The sequence below is a fragment of the Ictalurus furcatus genome, chromosome 4 (genome assembly GCF_023375685.1).
Source record: "Ictalurus furcatus strain D&B chromosome 4, Billie_1.0, whole genome shotgun sequence".
Lineage (NCBI taxonomy): Eukaryota > Metazoa > Chordata > Actinopteri > Siluriformes > Ictaluridae > Ictalurus > Ictalurus furcatus.
In genome coordinates this window covers 7,971,933-7,983,036 of record NC_071258.1, presented here as the reverse complement: position 1 = coordinate 7,983,036, position 11,104 = coordinate 7,971,933, and the positions used below count along the sequence as shown (strand labels likewise).

General features: G+C 38.2%; 1 protein-coding gene across 8 annotated transcripts; it reads left to right on the top strand.

The window, feature by feature from the left end:
• The first annotated feature begins 1,872 nt into the window (after positions 1-1,872).
• On the top strand, positions 1,873-10,035 carry LOC128606555 (serine/threonine-protein kinase PAK 1-like). Of its 8 annotated transcripts, none has more exons than XR_008385702.1 (7): positions 1,873-2,325; positions 2,544-2,633; positions 2,761-2,984; positions 3,088-3,268; positions 4,603-4,779; positions 8,486-8,962; positions 9,124-10,035. XR_008385702.1 is itself a non-coding variant. In XM_053622779.1 (5 exons), the coding sequence occupies exons 1-5, from the start codon at positions 2,138-2,140 to the stop codon at positions 5,168-5,170; spliced, it is 561 nt and encodes a 186-aa protein (XP_053478754.1). In that variant the 5' UTR covers positions 1,873-2,137; the 3' UTR covers positions 5,171-5,306. The 8 variants fall into 8 exon arrangements, 4 of the variants coding, with proteins under 4 accessions (XP_053478754.1, XP_053478753.1, XP_053478752.1 ...); XR_008385701.1 differs by having other exon boundaries at positions 1,873-2,406; XR_008385699.1 differs by lacking the exon at positions 2,761-2,984 and having other exon boundaries at positions 1,873-2,633.
• The last annotated feature ends 1,069 nt before the right edge of the window (positions 10,036-11,104 follow it).

The following is an 11,104-nucleotide window of genomic DNA, read 5'->3' as shown; positions in this document are numbered from 1 at the left end:
AAGCAATCTGGAGGGTTTTTCACAACCTGCCTTCTCAAAAATCTGGTTGCAGCCATTGACAGCTTCCTTTTTCTGCTCTGTGCAGGTATTTCATCAATTTTCTGCCCCTAGCCAGTTCAAGTATTTCATGTATTCCATCTCAAGCACACCTGGTGAAACTAATGAAGCCCTTGAATAGTTGCATCAGGTGTGCTTGAGACAACACCTGTTTTGCATATTTGTGTTGTTGTGAGGGATTCTATTCAGGGGGTTGAATCATTTTGAGACTGGAGAAGTCATTACAAGTTGCATTTTCAGTTGAATTTGAGGAAACCACTTGAAGCATTCGTTGTGTTGAACGACTTCAATTGCTTTTGTTTGATTTGTTCATTTCAAACAGCTGAAAGTCTGTAAATTTTGACAATAAACGTGATTTGCAATGGGGGTTGAATCATTTGATTGCAACTGTACATGCTGTACATACGATCAAAAAGTCAGAGGATTATGATTTAGATACCTTGTTATCGGTGGACGATTATTAGTTATCAGAACATAGGTGTTTTTGTTCATTCAAAGCATGCTTGTGGCTGTGTTGATACTAGTGTGATGGAAGTGAAGGTTCAGGGAGGTGATCCACCCTCCCTCAGACAGTACAATTATCCAGATTAGGCAAACCCCTGCATACAGTGTATTCTCTGTTAGAACAGAGTATTATTAGGCCTTGCCTTTCTCCATCATTAGCCCTAATTTAGCCTGGCTCCAAACCAGACAAACATGCTGATGGTAATTTAATAGTTGATGAGCTAGCAAAGAAAGCTGCTGTGGAAGGAATAACATTTTCAGGTGTCACAGAGCTAGAATCAATTGCAGTTATCATCATCAGAGAGCCAGTAGACCTGAAAAGCACTCAACAGAGTGACCCTTCAGTAACAGAAGCAATCAGACTGAAGAGCAATGGACAAACTATTGTAGATGGTCCATTGGTAAGCATGATGCACAGCTTTTAAATGTTTTTACAGTACATGACAACATGTTACTGTACAGATGTGGTGACACTCAAGTTTGGGTTCCACACCAACCACACCAACCTTGGCAAATGTCTTCATGGATCTTGAGTTCTGTACAGGGGCATTGTCATGCTGGGACAAGTTTGGGCCTCTTAGTTCCTGTGAAGGGAAATTGTAATTCAACAGCATATAAAGGCATCCTGTACAATTGTATGGCAAAAGTTTAGGGAAGACCCATCACTCGAATGGGTATGCTGGTCAGGTGTACACAAACTTTTGACCATACATTGTAGAATTTTCGTAGTTTGTCCATCTTTAAGAGTTTATGTGTTTGCCCTTTTTTTTAAAAGAGTTTACAACATCTGGAGACTACTATTTAGGAACATGCTGCAATTTAATTTTTGCTAAATTTTATTGACTTACTTTTAGTCAGGGACTGAATAAACATTAGTCAGTTGCATTTAATGACTTGGGGTGGCTGTGGCCCAGGTGGTAGAGCGGGTAATCCACTAATCGTAGGGTTGGCAGTTCGATTCCCAGCAAACATGACTCCACATGCCAAAGTGTCCTTGGGCAAGACACTGAACCCCAAGTTGCTACCGATGGCAAGCTAGCGCCTTGCATGGCAGCTCTGCTACCGTTAGTGTGTGAATGGGTGATGAGACACAGTGCAAAGCGCTTTGGATAAATGTGCTATATAAGTGCAGACCATTTACAAACAAATGTAAATAAATACACATACACACACACACACATATATATATATATATATATATATATATATAAACCAAACAATATGTCATATAGTGAAACCTGCTACCCTCTCCCACAGTTCCCTGTCAATATGTTATGGCTGGTCCATGGGGCTGGTCCATGGGGTTTTGGCTTTTTCTACTGTCTGTTTGTCTGTCTGTTTGGCTGTTTCTACTGGTCAACTGTTATGGCAGGTCCATGGGGCTTTGGCTGTTTCTATAGATACCCCAACATGCCTTGGGCTATAATGTTGCCCATGGGAGAAGATGGATGGATTTCTCTTTCTTTATGGTTACCACTCCATCTCAGCACTAATGTATTGCCCCAGGCTAGCACTGTGTGGTTGCCATAGCTACTCGGTGTAATGCAGTGTATTGCGGTGGTGCTGTCTGGTTGCCATGGCTACCTGGTTGGCGACAAGTTGTGGGTGGTGCTGGAGTGAAAGGAAGTAAATAATGTAAAGACAGAGAAGACCATAAGGAAGCCTAAGGGACCTAGTAGTAGTAGTAGTAGTAGTAGTAGTAGTGGTAGTAAAGTAGTAAAGATAGCCAATTGGCATAGATTGGGGTCATCATATCTAGTGTCTGTACTGAGCTTTTTTTTTTTTTTTTTTGCAACCTATTAATATTAGTGTGTAATTGCAGCAGTTATTGAAAACTTTGAAAATGTGATCATAACATCTGATAAGACATCATTAGTTAGAGGACTATTACACATTTCTCTCTCTTGGTCTTGACCTCTCATGTCTTTTACAGTTTATTTAAGATGTTCTTCTGTTGTGTGTGTGTGTGTGGTGTCTTCAAGCTCTGGAATTCCTGCACTCCAACCAGGTTATTCACAAGGACATCAAGAGCAACAACATCCTACTGGGAATGGACGGCTCCGTCAAACTCAGTTAGTACCCCTAAGCGTCTAGAACGTGTCTAAACAGTTAACATGATTGTGTATTATGTCTGAAGGTTTTGCCTTTGTAAACTTTTAAAAGCTTCTTGTTGAAGACAGTACAAACTTCCTCTATCAGCTTGCTTCTAAAACGCACCTAGATATGTGAGTGCTGATGTGAGCCTACACCAGCAGAGGGCACTGTGGTCACATTGTACTTACAGAAGGTCTGACACAGAAAATGAGTATTGAGACTTAGAGAGCCACGGCACTGCAGAGTTTAGCATTTTTCCTATTTGATGCTCATTCTGAAGCTGAGGTGTTTCACCTACAAGTCTTGATACCTTGATATTAGGCACTAAGGTAGCATTAGTACTCAAGCATCGTTATATATCATAAATGCCCACCTCTGACTGCTATGTTTTTGTGTGTGTGATTGTGTGTGTTTTTTTGCTTCTGCGCCCAGATCACCCCCGAACAGAGTAAGTGCAGCACCATGGTCTGCACTTCGAACTGGAATGGTCCCGGAAGTCGTAACCCACAAGGCTTATGGACCCAAAGTAGACATCTGGTCTCTGGGCATTTCTATAATGGCTATAGAGATGATTGAGGGAGAGCCTCCATACCTCAGTGAGAATCCTCTGAGGGTAAGAGGGATGATGAGTCATGAGGAGATTAATATATACTGTAAATTGCAGCATAGCACACACTCACAGTCTGTTGATTAATTTTTTTTATAACAGCAGCTCTGACAGTAGTTATATTAATACACTCCTTCTAACATGTTTAATCATTAATATAGTGACATTTTTTGTGAGAAGGTGTTGATTTAACATTTTGGAAGGAGTCTCCGGTGTCAGCGCTTTGTAACCTGTTCCTTTGGGTTTTCCACCACAGGAAATTCTTCATTGTGGAGGGCTTTGCATTTTGTAGTTTCTCAGTAACATTATTAACTTAAAGAGAGAGAAAAAAGAGGATGGTGAGTGAATGATTAGTTATATCTGCTGTGATGTAAGTGATGACAGGAACTAACTTGCTTCTCGGACGTTCCACAGCATTAAATGTTAATAATAAACAGATTGTTTGTTTTTTTTTTAAAGTGAGACGTGACGTTCTTTATAAAATAAAAATGATCAACATTAGGATGTGCATTTATAGGAAAATAATCAATTTCAGCCTCACTTCAAGCCTCTTCACAGCAGGCCCTTGTTGATTACTTTAATATAAAAGCACGCCCCATTCTTTACTTATTCCTTCCATATTATTCTAGTGATTAAAGTCATGAGAGCACTGCTGCTAGGCAACTGGAAAATCTGAACACCAAGATTAAGCTGCCTAATGACCAAGGCTATTGATTTCGCTAGTTAGTGCACAGGTGTTCAATTTCTTAGTACAAACAGTGTACAGCAACAGAAACCGTGGGAACAAGACAAACATATTTGAAAAATTCAGATGTGTTAGTGAATTAATAAGTTGTCAAAAATCCATATGAATGATTACCATACCATTTATTAGAAATCTCATTTAAAAAAATAAAAAAAAAAGGCAAACGCAATTTTTTAAAAAGCTTTTTACATAGCAGATGGACAAAAATGATCCTGAGATCTTCTCTTAGTTTCCAGATGTTCTTACAGGAGTCAGGAAGTGAGCGATGATAAATGCTGCATATAGCATTCACCTTCATAGTCCACTGATTAGCTCATATTATATGCAATTTTGCTGGAATTGAACCAATAAATGAGTGTATTTGAAGGTAATGGCAAACACTGGAGTGTCTCGGGGCATGCTGTGTCTCGGGGCACCTTGATAGAATAAATTATAAACGCCCTGATTTTGTATGTATACTGTATATGCTTTAGGCTGCATGCCATTTTTATTCATTTGAACATGATGCAGCATTTCATGGCAGCGTGCAAAGATTATGATTTATTTACAGCTGAGTGAAAAATCTCCAAGCTGTGACTTCTATTTACCCCTTTAGGAATTGATGCAAATGAACACAGTGATGTTTTTGTTGTTGGCGCTGTATCTCATTGCCACTAATGGAACTCCAGAGCTGCAGAACCCAGAGAATCTGTCATCTGTTTTCCGATATTTCCTCAACCACTGTTTAGAGATGGATGTGGAGAAAAGAGGTTCTGCCAAAGAGCTTCTACAGGTAGTACTGTGTGCGTGTGTGTACATGCTGAGTGAACATTTGGACTCTTGGTCTTTCTCTATGAAATCTTTTAAAGGACATGATTAGGAAAAAATGTATAGCAGTCCAGTGTAATGTGGTGTGTTATATAAAAGCATGCAGTGTGATGAGATCTCAGTTATAAATATATATATATATATATATATATATATATATATATATATATATATATATATATATTAGAGTTCAAAATAGTCAACAGAGTATGCATTACTGAAGCATTGGCTCGAATGGCACCTTGGCATTTTTATTATAGTCATATTTTTGGTCAATATGTTTACTTCCATAGACGACTATAGTGTGGGGAAAGAGAACCATTATGGCAGTCAAGTGGCTTCATGACACTATATAGAATGAGACAGAATCAGCTATGTAAAATGTCATAAGTTTACATACGCCTTGGAGAATCTGCAAAATGTTCATAATTTAAATAAAATAAGAGGAATCATAAAAACTGCATTTAGTGTTTTTATTTAGTCCTGCCCTGAATAAACTATTTCACATAATAGATTTTTACATATAGTCCACAAGACACAATAATAAATAAATTTACACAAATTAACCAGTTCAAAAGTTTACATACGCTTGATTCTTAATACTGTGTGTCGTTACCTGGATGATCAACGACTGTTTTTATGTTTTGTGAATGTTATTGTTAAATTGTTATTATTTTGTTTAAATATCTTTTTCTTTCAGTTAGTATTGCCCTTCGGAAGCTACATAAGATATTTAGATGTTTCCCAGAAGACAAAAAAAGACCAATTTACACTGATCATCCTGTTCAAAAGTTTACACCCCACTGGCTCTTAATGTATCGTGTTGCCTTCTTGAGCATCAGTGAATGTTTGCACCTTTTGTAATAGTTGTGTACGAGTCCCTCGGTTGTCCTCAGTGTGAAAAGTTGGATCTGTTCAAATATGCAGAAGATGCTGGAAAAGCAAAGAATGTGCAGGACCAGGAGGATTTTTCTGAAGAACAGTGGGCAGTTTAACTGCTCAAGACAAACAAAAGATGAACAACTATCAAAAAACATAAAAACAGTCATTGATCATCCAGGTAATGGCGTACAGTATTAAGAATCAAGCGTATGTAAACTTTTGAACTGGTTCATTTGTGTAAATTCAGTTATTATTGTGTCTTGTGGACTAGATGTATGCATCTGTTATTTGAAATAGCTTATTCAGGACAGGACTAAATAAAACAAAATGTAGTTTTAATTATCCCTCCTTTTTTAATGATTAACATTTAGCAGATTCTGCAAGGCGTATGTAAACTTATGACCTCAAATGTATGTCTGTAGTTGAAATAGTGGGAACATTGTGTCTGGTCAGCTATGACCAACTTAAAGATGTCACATAAATTGGGTTTCACATGATCAGTTATTATATTCTTACCAAAATAATGGCCCAGAAGATGGAATACAACAAATAAAAACACAAAACGCTGATAATCAAGGGATAACACAATGATTACATTGCTTGTTTAACCCCTGATTGAGATGCACTAGATGTTCCAGAAACTTCTACATGCAGTCCTTCCCTGACTTCCCTTGTCCGATACCTGCAGTAGAGCAGGTATTCTTCCTCCATTTCTTTCCCCACATCACTCCCACACAGGGCTGATTTAGAATAGTACAATCTGTTGGAAACAAGTTAGATGTGCTCCCTCTAGAACACATGGGAACTGAAAGTACAGCGCATACACGTAACTCAGAAGTGATATGACTCAAGCATTGCACACAGAGTGAGAAGATTCAAATGAAAAGCTATTACTAAGCAATCTTCTTCAGTAAAATGCATTGAAATAATTCACCAAGTTAATAATTTGGTTGAATACGTTGAGCTGAAACAAAGCACAAACTGCTTAAAAGGTACTGTTAGGCTGCATTCATGACGTGTCAGATTTATCTAAGTTATTAGATGACAACCCGGGCATTCTACTCTGAGCTGTTCAGGGAATTATGCGACATTAGATGGTTATCCAACTCTGTGCTAGCTACATTAAGCTGTATTGTATGTCTTTCAATTATATATTTTGAAATATTATGACATAACTACTTAACTACATTTTACTGCTGAAGCTGAGTGTTTCCGCATAACGTTGCAGCGGTCAGGTGGTACAAGTCAGAGCTCTCAGAAGACTCCCCAGATAGCAAAATTGCTGTGCCCAGATCCGGCCCACACCTGACACTTCTGGCCCACACATACAGCCCACATACCATGTGGAACGATGGCACTTGGATGGTCTGCTCCTGTTTGCCAGATTTGGGCCACAAACAAGCCATAGCATTGCTGCATGGAACACATTTTTGTCAAAGTTGGCCCACAATTGTTTTGTGATATTGGGCCATATTCACTATTTATCACATGGGCCACTTTAGGGTCACATCTAGATTATACATTACTGTGAGTTCCGCAGCTTTGCCTAAAAAGGCCCACTTGTGATTTGGGACATTTGGGCCATATTTGCTCTTCTACATGTGGGCCACTTCAGGCTCATATCCATTTTGTCCGGGCCAAAAGAAAGCCAGCAGTGCCGCATCACTGCCTGAAGTGCCCCACATCCGGATGCTCTCTGGGTTCCTAGTTTACAAGTTGTAATTATGAGTTCTACATGGACGTGAACGCTTTTTTACAAGTCAGAATCTCGTAATTACGACATGGCGTGAACGCAGCTTTAGTTCTGACTTTAACAACAAGGCACACAGTAGTCGCACATGTCGCATGCCTCTAAAGTGCCCAATGTGTTTTTTCATTTTTTTGCATTTCTTGCTTTTGTGTAGTATTTCAAAATTCATCCAACCTCTACATTTATTTTGCTTTGCATACAGAGATAATACAAAAACAGCTTTAAATGTTAAATAGCAAGTGAATAAGCATGGGGTTATTCACTGTGAAGTGTGTGATGTATGACATGTTCCTTGATTTCTTCTGGTTTCCTTGGTTAAACTCGGATGCTGTGCATGAAGAGCGCATCCTCATCCTTTTATAGTCACTTACTTTCACTTATGTTATTCTGCCCTTTAAAATCAGGATGTACGTTTCTTATCGACAAAATTAAAACACACTGTAGCAACATGTGTTGTCATGACCACTCAGTTAATAGTGATGTTTTTTGGCCTTTGGCCTTAAACTGTGACGCAGAGGGAAGACAACTTTACAAAGACTGTACAACCTGCTGTTCCTGAACCTTTTGCTTTATGCTGATGAATGGAAGAACTTCTTTCTCTTGTGTTTTTGAGCCATACACTTTGTTTATAAGGCATTTTGATGAAAGATTCTTATCTTAAGAAGAAGAAATAAACTGTACAAACGAATTGCTAAAGTCATGATCTGCTTGACTTGTTTGATTTTATCCATGCTCATAGTCAGTGTACAAAATGGCTTGTTTTTGTCTATGGTAGGGGTGTGTGCAGGGTTTTTACTGAGAAAAATGTGTGCGTGTATGTTTCGGATGGCATACACCCTTGTACCAGAAACCGTATGTTATATCCTTAATTTTTCCTCAGATTTGACCTCATTCTTTCCTAGTTTTCTTGCCAAATCACAACTGTAATTAACGATCCCTTATTGCACAATGGATAACAATCTGAGAGAGTGAGGGCTAACACATGCTTCTTTAGATAAACATAAATCATCCATCACTTTTTTCTGTTTTTTTTTTTTAGCTGGTCATGATTCATCACAGGGCAGCTGAACACACTTGGAAGATTTTACGAAAGCACTAAATAGCCTCTTTTTAATACACAAGCTCACAAAAGCCCGATGATTACTTACTGTCATTCTGATTGACTGAGGAAAGAGCAATGCTGTCCTTATGGCTCTCTTCAACTTCCAGCCACAGACGAGAGGTGTGCATTGGGACTGGGATCTCACAGGATGCAGCAAAAAAAGTCATTGGAACAGGCGGTTTTTACTTTCATGCATGTGAAGGTCATGGGGCAAAGAAGGACCACGCCAATTAACATTGGAGCATATTGGGCATAGCAGATTGCTCAGGCGGCGTGTTTACAGAGTTCATTCAATTATGTTCAAAGAATTATAGACGAAGACTAAATGTTATTGGTGGAGGACAAACAAACCTGATGGAGGACAAACAGTAGAGAACGATAGAAATTCTACAGGCTCATTCAAGAGCATAAACAGTCAGTACATAATGCTAGCACTCCACATTCAAAAGAAAAAAAAACAATGCAAAAAAACAATACAAACCCTATGGACCCCTGGCTTTAACTAAAAATTGTCTAAAGCTCATTTGCTTCTATGCATGGTGTGTGTTAAGCATTTTCTAACCTTTATTTTTCAGTTTCTGACTGTTGTCTGCAGATTTTTGGTTGGTGGATTGTCACTCCACCCAGAATTCCTCCTGACCCACCATGTCAGGGCCACATCTGTTCTGAGAATGATAAACCACTCAAATAATATCAGTGGTGATCCCTTTCCAAATATGGGTTGCATATCCAATGCTATTACACACTACTTAATATTTTCACTCATTGCCCATTTAATCATGCATACATATGATGTAGATCACTTATACCTATAAGCGATCTACATCATATGTATGCATGATAAAATGGGCAATGAGTGGAAAATATTAAGTTGGTGTGTCTAATAAATTAGCGTAGTAACTAGCCTAGTCCAAATATTAATGCAACCTAGAAGAAATGGAAATAAATATCTGATCTCTAAACTGACATTTGTCCATGTTGTACTTTTGAATTTCTGAGCTCTCGTCCCCTTCTTCAGTGAAAAGACATTTTATTTATTGTTTAATTAATCCGATTATCAGCACCCTCCTACTACTAAGCAGCTTCCTAATCCTTGAGTTCTGAGGTGAGGATTTACAAGGGTCTGAATGTGGCAGGAAAGTACACAATCAGTCTAAATGGGCTCTGTAGTAACCAATTGTCTATTACATAACACAGCAGATTGCTTACTTGATCAAGGGTGCGGAATTTAAAGTTGCAGCATTCGAGCTGCCAGGCTTTCGACCAATGTGCTTCTCTTAATGACGTCTACCCATCTGTGCTCAAAGCTCACTGGTGTGTTAGTTAAATGGTAACCAATCTGTCCTGCATCTGCAGTGCAGTGAACAATTCGTTTTATGACTTTTGCAGATAGATAGAAGGCCATTTCTGTAAATCATGTGACATATCCTTAACCACAGCTCTTCTTATAAGGACGTGTGCTATTGCGTCTTTGTGCAATGAAGTGAATGTAACACTACCTATATTGGTGATTTTTATGTACAATTATAAACAGTGGCAATCTGATTTGTAGAATTAGACACCATAACATGAAGAATTTTTATCAAATTTGTATTTTATTTTACTTAGCATGTTGCAGAAATCGTCAGGTAATTTTCACCCGTACATTTGTTTGAATATATATTAGCATATAAGGAATGGTTTGACCAATAAAAACAAGAAAAACACACTTTTAAATTACCCTAATAAAGTCAGCCAAGATGTCTGTGGTGTATTTAGTTCTGCTCTGGAGCTATGAGATTAAAACTGACTTTACATTGTACAATATTTGACCCAATTTTGCTCACCGGCAGCTGATTTAGTGCCATGGCAACCAAAGATGGCCGACAATGATGTTCTGGCACTTTGATTCAATTCTCAGAGTGATATTCGTCTAAAAGATCAGCATATGGATTAACTGAAATTTAAAGCACAACTACAAATACAGTAGTTGCAATGGAGAAATGAAATATGCTCATCACTGTATAATCTGATATGGAGAACACGTTATTGCACAGTCTGTTATAACATTCGGCCAAAATGTATTTGGATCATCTCATACAGCGTGACAAGTAATGACCTTAAAAGACCTCTGTACCTCACACGGTGTAAAACCGGTTTAACGTACCTAACGAGTCTCACCCAAACTCTTCCGTAAACACATAACCAAATCTTTGTTAATCCTGTTTTTAAATAAACTAATTTGTCAAATAGCAAGGACAGTCTGTATTTGCAAATTTATTTCTACTGTAAAGCTGGGCTCTCATCTGTGTAACAGCTGTCTGATAAACTTTGGACAAAAATACAATTCTGGTTGTTCGAGATGGCTTCCCCAAAATACTACATGTTGTTCAGTAAGTTCAGCCAATATGCATTTTTGTTAATGGTTACAGATTACAGTCTTAAAAAAACAAACAATATACACCCTCATAGAATTTGTAATGGTTTTAATGGTTATAATGGGAATTGTATTGTTTTTAATGGTAACTGTATTGGTCCGTGTGGGTCTCTACTGGTGATTTGTTGCCTTCTATTGGT